This window comes from Mizuhopecten yessoensis, unplaced genomic scaffold (genome assembly GCF_002113885.1).
Source record: "Mizuhopecten yessoensis strain PY_sf001 unplaced genomic scaffold, ASM211388v2 scaffold3627, whole genome shotgun sequence".
Lineage (NCBI taxonomy): Eukaryota > Metazoa > Mollusca > Bivalvia > Pectinida > Pectinidae > Mizuhopecten > Mizuhopecten yessoensis.
Window position 1 is genome coordinate 275,752 of NW_018405139.1, and position 13,849 is coordinate 289,600.

Consider the following 13,849-nt stretch of genomic DNA (forward strand, 5'->3'; position numbering starts at 1 on the left):
AGCATGTATTTGTATTCAATTGAAAATGCCATAATCAGTTTACAAGGTGCTGCCAAGGATGGTCAAGGACGCATGGTAGTACATCAGTTGACATATTACAACTGTCAAATCATGGCGACATTCATGAATATCTTCTTTAGGTCTGTTCTTAAACTACTGAATTTACCATAAGTAACTAAGATGTAGTAAAACTATTTGCTATTGTTAGAATATATCACCATTGTTCATGCTATAGTGCTTTGAGGAAAAGATGGCCACTGACATCAGACTTGATTCTATCCTCATAATCCCATGGTCATGCTCTACAACAGCACAGGAGATATGTTATATCAAGCTCAACACCTGGGATTCTATAAGTGTCTGGGTACTGATATAATGAACTTTTATTGGTGATATCACACCATCACTTCCTGTAAGACAGAGGAAATGTATTGGTTTTCCATTGAATACCATATATTTTTCGCAAGTATGGCAGAATACCAATATATTTTCACAGGTGCAAAGAAAAAATGGACAATCGATATATTCTGCCATACGAGTGAAATATACCATTTACGATACTCGTCAAGAAAACCATTACCTTTTTATCAGTATTTACAACTATGAAATAGTTACTAAATCAAAACTGTGGCATAATCAATTGCAATCTTTGGTGCAATATTCTACCAATGTCATGAGTGATAACAAGGCTGTTCACAACTTTGAATGGACTCATGATTTCTGCTATATCGGTATATCTGGCCAGATCTGCTTATGTAATGTTATCAGTTGTGCAAGTTCAGTAAATATCTTGCTGTACATAGACATACCAAAACAACTACTGTGGCTTCATCTGCATCTGAACTGAAAATCACATGCTTTGAATGCAGTGAAAGTACAATGAGAAAGATATAATTTTCATCATGTTGAAAGGAAGCAATTTATGACATCACTGGAAAAATGTAATAATTATAGATATGGCACCTGTAATATCTGTATGTTGTGTAGTTTATATTGCACACACCATTATATACATACATAGTCATACATCATATAGCTCATGTCACACACAGCCATTCTATACATACATATTCATACGTCATAGCTCATGTCACACACAGCCATTCTATACATACATATTCATACGACATAGCTCATGTCACACACAGCCATCCTATACATACATATTCATACGTCGTATAACTCATGTCACACACAACCATTCTATACATACATATTCATACGTCGTATAACTCATGTCACACACAACCATTCTATAAATACATATTCATACGTCATAACGCATGTCACACACAGCCATTCTATACATACATATTCATACGTCGTATAACTCATGTCACACACAACCATTCTATACATACATATTCATACGTCATAACGCATGTCACACACAGCCATTCTATACATACTTCTACTTCTAAATGGTACTGACCAACTTCAACAATTTGAAGATAAAATGTCAGACAAGGAGTGAAACATGGAAAGAGATTGTTTTTAANGGGTATAGTTCGAGGGAAGAATGATGCCTTTCTGGTCTGGGTTTTTGAGTGGGGAATTTGATACGAAAACTGGTGGTTTGTTCGGGATTTTCTAACTGTAGGGATTAATCTGTCTGATTTTACGATAGCGACTTTCTGGTTTACAATGTTATGAAGCATGGTCAGACGAGCATCTCTACGTCTATCTGCTAGAGGGCGCAGCTTTAGGTGGTCCAACATTTCTGACACACTGGAGGTACGATGGTTGTACCTGTGCTTATTGAGCACATAGCGCGCTGCCCTTCGCTGGACCATTTCCAACTTGTCAATATTTGTTTGGGTGTGAGGGTCCCATACTGTACAGGCATACTCAAGTGATGGTCGAACTAATGATTTGTATGCCTGTACTTTGGCTGATGTTGAGCCAATTTTAAGATTTCGTCTTAAAAAGCCTAGTGTAGAATTTGCTTTTGGGCAGATAGTATTTATATGTGAATCCCATTTAAGGTCAGATGATAGTGTTACACCCAGATACTTGGCCTGACTAAGATGTTCCAGTATGTGTCCATACATATGCATACGTCAAATAACTCATGTCACACACAACCATTATATATATACATATATATATATAATGTAATATCCATATCCATACTAGATACCTGCATCCATACTGAAGTCACATTTATAAAGCATTCCATATACATATTTTATATATATTTGGTATTATAATGTTCATAGATGGTAAAAACCAAATTGGCACATCTGATTGTTCACAAGGTTGTCAGTATCACAATTTGCTGGTTAAGACTTGAGGATCTGTAAAGAAAGCAAAAGACATGTAAACAGGACATGTGACACTTATCTATTATTTACTGCTCAGTCCTCATCCTACGTCATTAATCAGTACACTACAACACTTGTCTTTTATTTACTGCTCAGTTCTCATCCTAAGTCATTAATAAGTACACTACAAAACTTGTCTATTATTTACTGGTCAGTTCTCATCCTATGTCATTAATAAGTACACTACAAAACTTGTCTATTATTTACTGGTCAGTCCTCATCCTACGTCATTAATAAGTACACCACAAAACTTGTCTATTATTTACTGGTCAGTCTTCATCCTAAGTCATTAATAAGTACACTACAAAACTTGTCTATTATTTACTGCTCAGTCCTCATCGTAAGTCATTAATAAGTACACTACAACACTTGTCTATTATTTACTGGTCAGTCTTCATCCTAAGTCATTAATAAGTACACCACAACACTTGTCTATTATTTACTGCTCAGTCCTCATCCTAAGTCATTAATAAGTACACTACAAAACTTGTCTATTATTTACTACTCAGTCCTCATCGTAAGTCATTAATAAGTACACTATAACACTTGTCTATTATTTACTGGTCAGTCTTCATCCTAAGTCATTAATAAGTACACTACAAAACTTGTCTATTATTTACTGGTCAGTCCTCATCCTAAGTCATTAATAAGTACACTACAAAACTAACACATACCTACTAGCAAAATACATGTGAATTTTAAGAATTTGGTACTTAAATATCCCTCAACAGCAAATTTCTGTGAGTAGATTTTTTCTATTTTCTATTAAAAACACAATATTGATAATATCTGATAAGTGACATTAAGCGGCGTGATATTAAGTGAATTGTTCTGTATGAACAAAGATGTTGTGGGAAAGATACCCTTATAGTCCTTTAGAATCCTTGGTTGTCTTTCACTGTAAGTATCTGTTTTAATTCAGTTCATTAATGTTACACTTAATGAAATGAAGGATTTGTCAGTGAGTTTCATAGTCAACAAGTGAGATTTTCAATCATTTATATTACTGCACTTAGAAATGATTGGTTAATTATCCGGAATAGCTGTTACAGGTTGTTCTTAATTACCTTGTTTAAATTTCTCCATTGTCCACAGGCTGTGTATGACTGGATTTCTAACGCAGAGGGATCGCAGAACCGATTTGTCTGTAACAGAAAACATGACATTACTCTCCAGGAATCGGTCACAGTGGTAATCTATAGATGTGGTTTATAGTTAGGTTACCACTGTCTGGCTACTTGTTTACTTTGTAGAAATGAATCACTCCAACTGACCATTCTTATTTCAATGTCTATGTGGACTTTTTGTAGAAAACTTAATTCTATATATATTGTCCTCTCAAAACAAACCAGAGATAAAACCTTTGATTGGTCAATAATCTCCAGGGTACATTTACAGTGATTAAGTTTTGTTTAATCCTTCTATAAACTTGACACTCTATCAGGACTCCAAGCAAGCAATAATACGCTTCATTTATCTAGAATATGGAGCAAGTTTTACAAATCTTAAACATTAAGTTGTCAGTATGCTCTGTCCTCACCCCACTGCCGACACAGAAACCTAATATGTGGGAAACTTGTTCATTATATCTCTGGGACATGTACTTAAATTCAGACGCTGTAAAAGTTTATTTCACTTTTGTGAACCTGAATGTGAATTACATCAGACTTGTTACCCTGAATGTAAAGAACTTTGACCTTTGACCAACGATGTACATGACTGCTACGTAAATAACCTCAACATGTATGACCTTTACACAGTATCAATTACCATTACATCTGAATCAAAATTTCAATTACCTTGACCTATGCCCACTATGTCAACAACATTGACCTTTGACCCACAATGTCAATGACACTGACCTACGACACACAATACAAATCAATTACCATTACATCTGAATCAAAATTTCAATTACCTTGACCTATGACCCACAATGTCAACAACATTGACCTTTGACCCACAATGTCAATGACACTGACCTCCGACACATAATACAAATCAATTACCATTACATCTGAATCAAAATTTCAATTACCTTGACCTATGCCCACAATGTCAACAACATTGACCTATGACCCACAATGTCAATGACACTGACCTACGACACATAATACAAATCAATTACCATTACATCTGAATCAAAATTTCAATTACCTTGACCTATGCCCACAATGTCAACAACATTGACCTATGACCCACACTGACCTACAACACATAATACAAATTAAAGTTATATGGATGACAAATTCTAATTACTCACCCCCAGACTCTATGTAGGAGTCCAGTACAGGGATGATGGTTGCTATGGGAACACTCATGTTGATATGAGGATAACTGGCTCCTGTTGATGTATCTCTGTAATAAAATACATTAATTTAACATTGAGGAAACGTAAAAACATGCATATATATTTTAAATTCAGGATGATTCACTACTACAGATAAAGCAGATTTTTCCTTCCACCATCCTAGAAATATCAACTTTTAGGCTACATTCGCGTATCACGGTTGAAACGGTAAAGGTGGCACAGAAATAGTCAACGATAAACGAACACACTTGGACCGTTCTATAAGCAGAGCTAAAAATGCACAGTTTTGGAGAATAAAAACAATGTATCAAGTATGTTACGCCCTCCTTTCACGCGTCCACTGAATTACATAACGAATCTTAAAAACTACACGTGGCTTGACATTGTTTGAGAAAGAAATAACGCAAACTAGCAATAGTCAGCATTTTAGTTTCAGTCAGGTACATCTGGACCCCTCAATCTACACATGCCGAATTTTCCTGAGGTCAGCCTCGGTTCAGATCTGTGCCTGTCGTTTTCTTTACAGGTTCACCCGGTTCAACCATTTCAACTGGATACGCGAATGTAGCCTTACAAACTCAAGTGACCGTTCATTTCCAAGGTCAATACCGTTTGCTCTAAAACTTCAAAAGGTCCCTGTTACAGAAGAATGAATGCCATATGATTCTTGAGAAGAAATTATTTGAATGACAGAAAGACCTTAGCTGTACTTCTATTGTAAACATACTTACTTCAGCTGTATTCTTAGTCTGGCTCCACCTGATGCAGTATTTTGTATACAGCACTATTACAATTTAAAGTCAATAGTTGAGATGTATTCTTGGCCAGTATGGCCACTAAAATATCAATGAGCTAACAGGAGTGAATTTACAGTATTTTAAATGTATCAAAACATTTTTCAAAAACTTTCATTTGGAAGAAATGTTTGTTCCTGTATTAGGGAGATTACATATTATTACAACTGACAACATGTGATCCTATACTAGAACAGAGATTACCTGGCATTACAGACGACAAGGCCCACCAACCTGCCCTCCATGTCCACCACCGCACCACCACTGGCCCCGGCCTGTACAGCACATGTTGTCTGAAAACAATAACGCCTATACTTGTAAATGTTATGAACTTTTTACATCAGCAAAATTTTTCCCACAAAAGGAAGTACCGAACGGAATAAACACAGGGTTGAACCTCTGACCTTATAAAAAAACATGCTCCACCAACAGAGCTGTCCAACTAGTGATGGTCTTTTGCTTTGCCTCTTTATCAATTTTTTATATAAAAATTCACAAGAAAAATTCATGCACTGTCAAACCCTTTCATTATTTTATTCAAATCACCTGCAAGCTTGAAATATATTTCAGGCCAAAATTTAGTGCCGTATTACATAATAGAAAAAGGCCCGGAACATTTGTGAGTATTACAAATTAAGGAACACATTTCTGTTACCTGTATCATCACTGGTTGATTTCGGACTCGTATGACCTTTGATACAATTCCCTTGGTTACAGTTGGTTCAAGGTCAAATCCTCTGCCAAACAAAGCATGACCTATCACTAATACAGATTCCCCTGTAAAAACAATATTCAGTTGATATACTTATATGATAGAGGAATCTTTGGCATGATGAGTTTTTAACTGGATTAGTTGTCACTGGATAGTGGGATAACTGGATTAGTTGTCACCGGATAGTGGGATAACTGGATTAGTTGTCACCGGATAGTGGTATAACTGGATTAGCTGTCACCAGATAGTGGGATAACTGGATATGTTGTCACTGGTTAGTGGGATAACTGGATTAGTTGTCGCCAGTTAATGGGATAACTGGATTAGTTGTCGCCAGATAATGGGATAACTGGATTAGTTGTCACTGGATAGTGGGATAAATGGATTAGTTGTCACCGGATAGTGGGATAAATGGATTAGTTGTCACCGGATAGTGGGATAAATGGATTAGTTGTCACCGGATAGTGGTATAACTGGATTAGTTGTCACCAGATAGTGGGATAACTGGATATGTTGTCACTGGATAGTGGGATAACTGGATTAGTTGTCGCCAGATAATGGGATAACTGGATTAGTTGTCACTGGATAGTGGGATAACTGGATAAGTTGTCACTGGATAGTGGGATAAATGGATTAGTTGTCACTGGATAGTGGTATAACTGGATTAGTTGTCACCGGATAGTGGGATAACTGGATATGTTGTCACTGGATAGTGGGATAACTGGATTAGTTGTCGCCAGATAATGGGATAACTGGATTAGTTGTCACTGGATAGTGGGATAAATGGATTAGTTGTCACTGGATAGTGGTATAACTGGATTAGTTGTCACCGGATAGTGGGATAACTGGATAAGTTGTCACCGGATAGTGGGATAAATGGATTAGTTGTCACCGGATAATGGGATAACTGGATTAGTTGTCACCGGATAGTGGGATAACTGGATTAGTTGTCACCAGATAATAATAATAATAATTGGAGGTTCTTATATACCGCTTTATCACAACCTAGTTTGTAGGTCGTCTCAAAGGGGTTCACAAATTATTATCCGTGGTTATAGGGCCTTTGCAACCAGCCAATAATTTCTCAACTCCCTGGGGAGCATACAGCCGCAGCTGCCATTTCGGCGCTAACAGCATTCTTTCAACAATTCTAGCACTGCCCAACCACATTCTCATTTACAGCTGAACAGACTGGAACAAGCAGAGTATAAAAGTATCTTGCTCAAAGATACAACACATTGCCGTGTCGTGGCGCTAACCCGCAACCCTTCGGTCACGAGCCCGGCGTCCTACCACTGGACTACCGTGCCTTCTAACAATGGGATAACTGGAATAGTTATCACCAGATAGTGTGATAACTGGATTAGTTGTCACCAGATAGTGTGATAACTGGATTAGTTGTCACCAGATAGTGTGATAACTGGATTAGTTGTCACCAGATAGTGTGATAACTGGATTAGTTGTCACCAGATAGTGTGATAACTGGATTAGTTGTCACCAGATAGTGTGATAACTGGATTAGTTGTCACCAGATAGTGTGATAACTGGATTAGTTGTCACCAGATAGTGTGATAACTGGATTAGTTGTCACCAGATAGTGTGATAACTGGATTAGTTGTCACCAGATAGTGTGATAACTGGATTAGTTGTCACCAGATAGTGTGATAACTGGATTAGTTGTCACCAGATAGTGGGATAACTGGATTAGTTGTCACCAGATAGTGTGATAACTGGATTAGTTGTCACCAGATAGTGGGATAACTGGATTAGTTATCACCAGATAGTGGGATAACTGGATTAGTTATCACCAGATAGTGGGATAACTGGATTAGTTATCACCAGATAGTGGGATAACTGGATTAGTTATCACCAGATAGTGGGATAACTGGATTAGTTATCACCAGATAGTGTGATAACTGGAATAGTTGTCACCAGATAGTGTGATAATTGGATTAGTTGTCACCAGATAGTGTGATAACTGGATTAGTTGTCACCAGATAGTGGGATAACTGGATTAGTTGTCACCAGATAGTGGGATAACTGGAATAGTTGTCACCAGATAGTGGGATAACTGGAATAGTTGTCACCAGATAGTGGGATAACTGGAATAGTTGTCACCGGATAGAAGGATAACTGGATTAGTTGTCATAATTAGTTCTTGTAACAATGAACTTTGGAAAGTTTGGTCGAGCACATATTCTTATCATGATATACCAAAAAAAACAAGAAATACCTTTTCACACTACATCACTATTTTAAAAATTCTAAATTTTCTTAATTTTAGTTTTCATAGTTTTAGTTTTCATAGTTTTACTATTTCCCTAAATATACCCTGACAAAATGCCTAACACATTACCTTGTCTGAGTGTGCCTGTCCTTCTGACCTTGATACCTGGCTCGGAGGTACTTGTCTTCTGTTCCAGCAGGATTCCAAGGTCAAACTGCTGACCCATAGGGACACGGTACACCACGTCCGCTCGGTAAGGTGTCTGGACGGGCTTGTACAGCACCTCCACTGTATATACAAATATATACAATTTTACGGATGTCATTGTAAATCAAATCAAACAAAGTGCTTCAATTATTCCTTATCCCGACCTTAAAGAAATGTTTGTTTTCAGAGGTCCAAGAAAAATAATCATTTACCTATTGTTGCAAAGCTAGCTAGCTTATATTATCTCAATATCTCCATTGACTCCACCTCATCTAACCGGATTAATTTCAAAATATTATCCCTTGATTAAGATCATAAAGTAAAGCGAGTAAGCAAAGTAAATTAAAGCAGAAGACTTCATTAATCTCTAATATTCTCTTTCAATGGAGGAAATGTTTTGCATTGACATCTTTTAATAAAGAAGAGGTTAAAAGCAATAAGGCTGAAGATATACATAATATGTCATTTCTTATACAGTAGTAATAATATCTGTTTACCTGAGGTGGGATCACCTTTGCCGATCACATGACTACAGGTGAGAATGACCCTTTGACCTTGCTTGTTGTGGCCCACACAGATGCCGGAGCCCCAGTTTCCATTGACAGATATGTGTGGGATGTTGACTTGAACAGATTTGATGACCTTTGACATAGTCCCTGTGTTGGTAAAGGACAAGAATTAGATTAGGTTAACAATATTTACATGGTCAATTGTTGTAACTATATAAGTATATTTTTCCAAATTAAACAAAAAAAAAAAAAAAATGGATACAGGACCCAAGACTTTGTTATAATCTTGTCATGCAGTACTTACATTGACTTCCATGTGTGTTGACTGAATAGTAAGTGTCATCGGACCATTTCAATGGCAGGTCGTTCAGACTGTCAAGAATCTCAGACAAGGAGGCAGCTAACGATAGTCCAACCCATTCGTTATTCTTCCAACACAAAGTAGCTATCATAATACCCATCAAAACTCTGAAACAAAACACAATGGTCATTTCAATACCCATTAAAACTCTGAAACAAAACACAGTGGTCATCTCAATACCCATTAAAACTCTGAAACAAAACACAATGGTCATTTCAATACCCATTAAAACTCGGAAACAAAACACAATGGTCATTTCAATACCCATTAAAACTATACTACAAAACATGGGAGAGCCCATCACAACGCTTTGAAACAAGACCAATCTGGTACAAATCTAAGGCATCTATTTATTTGTGATTTGAGAGATGATCGAAACGGGTCCAACATGAATTTTAACCAGGGAACTCTAACTCAAAAATGTTCTGGCTCTGGTAAGTTCTTCATACTACGGACATCCGAAACTTTAACACTATTAACCCTTTCACCCCTATGTAACTGAAATAAACTCTACCATTCATTGTTCTGGAAGTCCATTATGGTCTATAGTGGTGAAAGGGTTAAATCATAACATTCCTTTCAAATCTTTCCTATTGAGTTCACAATTCATTTTTTATTTTTAAAAAAAACATTTTTAACACTATATTTTACTTCTTTAATTTAACACTGAACTCCAAATTAAAAAAAAAAACATGTTACGACTGAGAATTTTTTTCGAGGTAAAGAACTCTTGTGAAAAGCAGAGCCTCATTAACTACTCTTTAGTCCCTGTTCCTAATTTAAGTCTTCTCCCAACACTGCACTGCTTACATCTGAGGTATGTAGTATCTCTTTGCCAAATACCACAGTAGCTTAGAACAAATTAATACAGTTGATACTCTACCGAAAATCAACTTCTTCTGCATCCAACATGACTATCCAACAAACTCCATAGCAATGGCATATACATATCTGTGTAGTAGCAATGGGATACACAAAACCACATGCTTCAAATTGTTTGAAATTTTAAAGGAAGTTTCGATCTGCACCTCCTCAGAATGTCAAAAACGTTTGACACCATCTGGGAACATTATCACATAGCCCGAATTTCCTCTGGCCACGACACTAAGACTTATGACATTTTGACAGAGAGATGTCTGGTCATCTCTCTGTCAAAATGTCTAAGTCTGGTGTCGGAGCCAGAGGAAACTCCGGCTACTGGAAACAATGTTCAAAGGTTACTGTTTTGCCTCAGTCATTCCTAAGTACTTTTTAACAAATATTGATCCCAGGAAAAAATTTGCAATAATACTTGAAATCATTTACAATGGACCATCCCTGAATTCAAACCCTAAACCGCTGTACTCTAGGATACAATCTACCCACTGTTTTCACTTATTTTACATTATAACATGTATTAATGTACTGTATAAAGAATTCGTCTTTTACCGGTGTTTTCCATCACAGAAGTAGAGGGCGCCACCTTCTGCTCCTGGGATACACCTGGCATCTGTCAGAATCAAGATGTTGTTTTTTCCTGATAGGTTACTTATGATTCCCTGGCTGCGGCAGTTGAAGAAAATCTCTGGACTCACACTCCCGAATGGAGTAGACTGGATCTCTACACGGTCCCCTTGTTGATTGTTGACAGATAAGCGAACATCTAGAACACTCTCAAATGGTTTCCAGTTCCTTATTTTCAATAATAGAAAACATGGAAGCAAACTGTAATATTCAGGACTGTTCTGATTTCTCTTCTCCCTTTTTTCGTTCCCCTGATCAACATCAGTCAAGTTTTCCACAAAGTCCCAACTGCCAGCAGGTAATAATTTTGAAAGAACTTGTCTTAATGACCAACATTGAAAAATACACTGGACAGAAGCATTATGTATCACAAATCCAGGACTACTTTTCAGCTCACTATTAAGAAAATTTGGTGCAAGCTTATTGTTTAAAGGTTGAGACAGTTCATTTTCCTCTAAATTTTCCACTTGAGTTTTTTGAAACAACACTTCAACTTCAAATCGAGACAGTTGTTTTGATTGAGAAAAATATTCTTCTTTTAAGTCTCTGAGGACAGCTGAATTGCTTGTCAACATCTGAGACAAGAGTGATGCATGGGTGAGGATGATTCCATGTCGTGTGTCGATAAGAAGGCCACAACATGTGCTTTCTGTCCCATCCTTGCCATGAGATATTGACAGTGTACAACAGCGCTGTGACAAGGGAAGCTCTGCATCTTTCAGTTTCCCCATTTTCTGTGAAAAAAAATGTAAAATAACATGAAGATATTGACCAATAAGATTAATGAGAAAATGATTGAAAATTGATTTCTATTATATTATTACTTTACATTGTGATTGTATTGTAATATATTTAAGGATATTGCTAACTGTCTAATATGTGTTAACATGTAAATTTGTGACAGGGTTATCCCCCCTTCAAAAGTTTTAGATAAACATGGATAAATTAGCATATTCCTAAATATACGTAATTAAAATGATCATTAATGTTCAATGTAACATCAAAACATCACTAATTCCTGCTTTTGCAAATGAAGCATTTTCATATCTGTTCAGAAAGTAAAACAAAGATGCTTCCGGAGATCGCATGACTAGAGTGCTACCGTATTAGCTTTTTATTTTAAATAGCCTAAAAAAAGAAATGGTTTCTTGATCAATATTTCGAGATTTATCTCTGCTGCAATGTCAACGCACCAGGATTAAAACGTTTTGTGAAAGGCATTACAGGGACAAGACAGCACTGACTGCATGACCCCTTTCAGCTAATTTCTAGTGTTTTCATCTATAGATTGTTTACCCTGGTATGTGTCCCACAGTCTGGTTATCACTTACAGGAGGGAATCTGAAACACGTGAAAAGAACAGATGCTGGACACAAAAAAACATGTATTATGTGTATAATATGCTACATTATTTTCATAATATATTTCATACGCATCTATATATTTGTTTTTATGTGTCTGCAACTGTAGTCAAACCCCTTTCCCTTATAATGATCTATATACACGTATAGGGAAGCACTTAGCAGGGGAAATAAGCTTGCAAAAACACTCTCCAATTAATTATATTTTATGGTGGTGGTATGCCACTTTTTTGCTGGTAACAGATAAGCTAGGTATACAAATTAACTTTAGATTATGTGACATTTTAAGCATTCATTTTCGTTATGAAAGAAATTGATATGTCATTACACCCCTTCTTTTTAAGGTGTAGCAGCCTGGACTTGGTCTGAGTGAATCCTCGGCGACCAGATAGCTAAATTGGGCGAGTGTCTGACTAGAGTTCGGAGGGTTCCAGGTTCGAGCCCCAGTCTGGCCCCCCTCTTTTCTCCTGTTACAAATTTACCCACAGAAGATGGTATAGGGTCTCGTTACTCCAACAGTGTTAGAGCTGAAGGTGTTCATGGCGAGATGCTTTTTTTAATGACAGGCGCGCGCCGCGTCGCTGTCGGCAAAATCATATCAGATAGAAAAAAAAGCTGACCAGCGACCTCTTATTTTATAGGAGTACAAAGAGTTAATGCTTCCAAAATAAGAGGTTGCAGTCAGCAAAATCATATCCAAAAAAAAATGCCGACCATGCAGTGACCTCTTTTGTTAAGGAGTATTAAATTTGGTCTTGCGTGTCTCAGAGTTCAAGCCTTTGTTAAAGAAAGGAGGAATGAAACGGAACTGAACTTGGTCATTGGCGACCAGATAGCTCAATTTGTAGTGCGTCCCTTGGTCTTGCTGTGCATTTCTATTTCTTTCTGTTACAAAGGCATCAACCTTAAATGTCTGTGCATCTTTTTAACAACCAAAATTCAATAAATTCAAATTACATATCAATTTATTCCAATGTGAAGTTGTTTGGCTGGGATCTTATGATTAGTTGATTATCATTGGCTTGAAATGAATGATATCCAAGCCAATAATTTATCAGGCTTGTTGAACCTGCAAAATAGTGGGTGTAACCCTGTACTCCAGAAGCTAAATTAACTCTCTTAATAATCAAAGTGCTTAACAAGGATATGACAGTTCCTTTAAAGTATTTAAATACACAAAATAATGAACTGCATTGTGTTGCCATTTTTAGATCATGCATGTAAAAGCAATATGACGATTAATATTGTACCTAGATCCCACCAAAACGAAACTGCACCTGAAGGCTGAACTGCCGTCTGTGCCTGTAGTAAACAAGCACCTGTTATTTTGTGTACTACGTCATCAATTCATGGGTAACGTTAATGTTGCAGTGTGAAATGCACTTGTTTGCAACATTTTCCCTCGAGAAAACATGTTGAGTTTATTTTCATGTAAACCACACTTCATCACACCGGAGAATAATAGAATGGGCGCGGTCAGATACGCTATATCAGTATACTAAATGAAGGAGTGGTGTTACAGCCAATACATTTTTATTTC

The 13,849-nt window shown here is 36.8% G+C and overlaps 1 protein-coding gene across 3 annotated transcripts; it reads right to left on the bottom strand.

Annotated features, from left to right (window-relative positions):
- Nucleotides 1–1,970: 1,970 nt before the first annotated feature.
- LOC110447841 (peroxisomal leader peptide-processing protease-like) lies at nucleotides 1,971–13,785 on the bottom strand. 3 transcript variants are annotated; one of them, XM_021493783.1, is made up of 11 exons: nucleotides 13,560–13,785; nucleotides 12,245–12,289; nucleotides 10,874–11,682; nucleotides 9,389–9,552; nucleotides 9,073–9,231; nucleotides 8,498–8,656; nucleotides 6,085–6,206; nucleotides 5,634–5,722; nucleotides 4,588–4,682; nucleotides 3,392–3,469; nucleotides 1,971–2,297 (listed from the first exon to the last, which is right to left on the bottom strand). In XM_021493783.1, exons 3-11 carry the CDS (start codon nucleotides 11,677–11,679, stop codon nucleotides 2,269–2,271), a joined length of 1,701 nt encoding a protein of 566 aa, XP_021349458.1. In that variant the 5' UTR covers nucleotides 11,680–11,682; nucleotides 12,245–12,289; nucleotides 13,560–13,785; the 3' UTR covers nucleotides 1,971–2,268. The 3 variants fall into 3 exon arrangements, with proteins under 3 accessions (XP_021349458.1, XP_021349459.1, XP_021349460.1); XM_021493784.1 differs by having other exon boundaries at nucleotides 12,142–12,289; XM_021493785.1 differs by lacking the exon at nucleotides 12,245–12,289.
- Nucleotides 13,786–13,849: the final 64 nt, after the last annotated feature.

Excerpts from the sequence above, each read along its gene's own strand:
- LOC110447841 (XM_021493785.1), bottom strand. The coding sequence starts at position 11,679 with ATGGGGAAACTGAAAGATGCAGAGCTTCCCTTGTCACAGCGCTGTTGT. Across the intron at positions 6,207-8,497 it reads GACAGGCACACTCAGACAAG|GGGAATCTGTATTAGTGATA; the intron begins GTAATGTGTTAG and ends TTGTTTTTACAG. Across the intron at positions 4,683-5,633 it reads CTTGTCGTCTGTAATGCCAG|AGATACATCAACAGGAGCCA; the intron begins GTAATCTCTGTT and ends ATTTTATTACAG.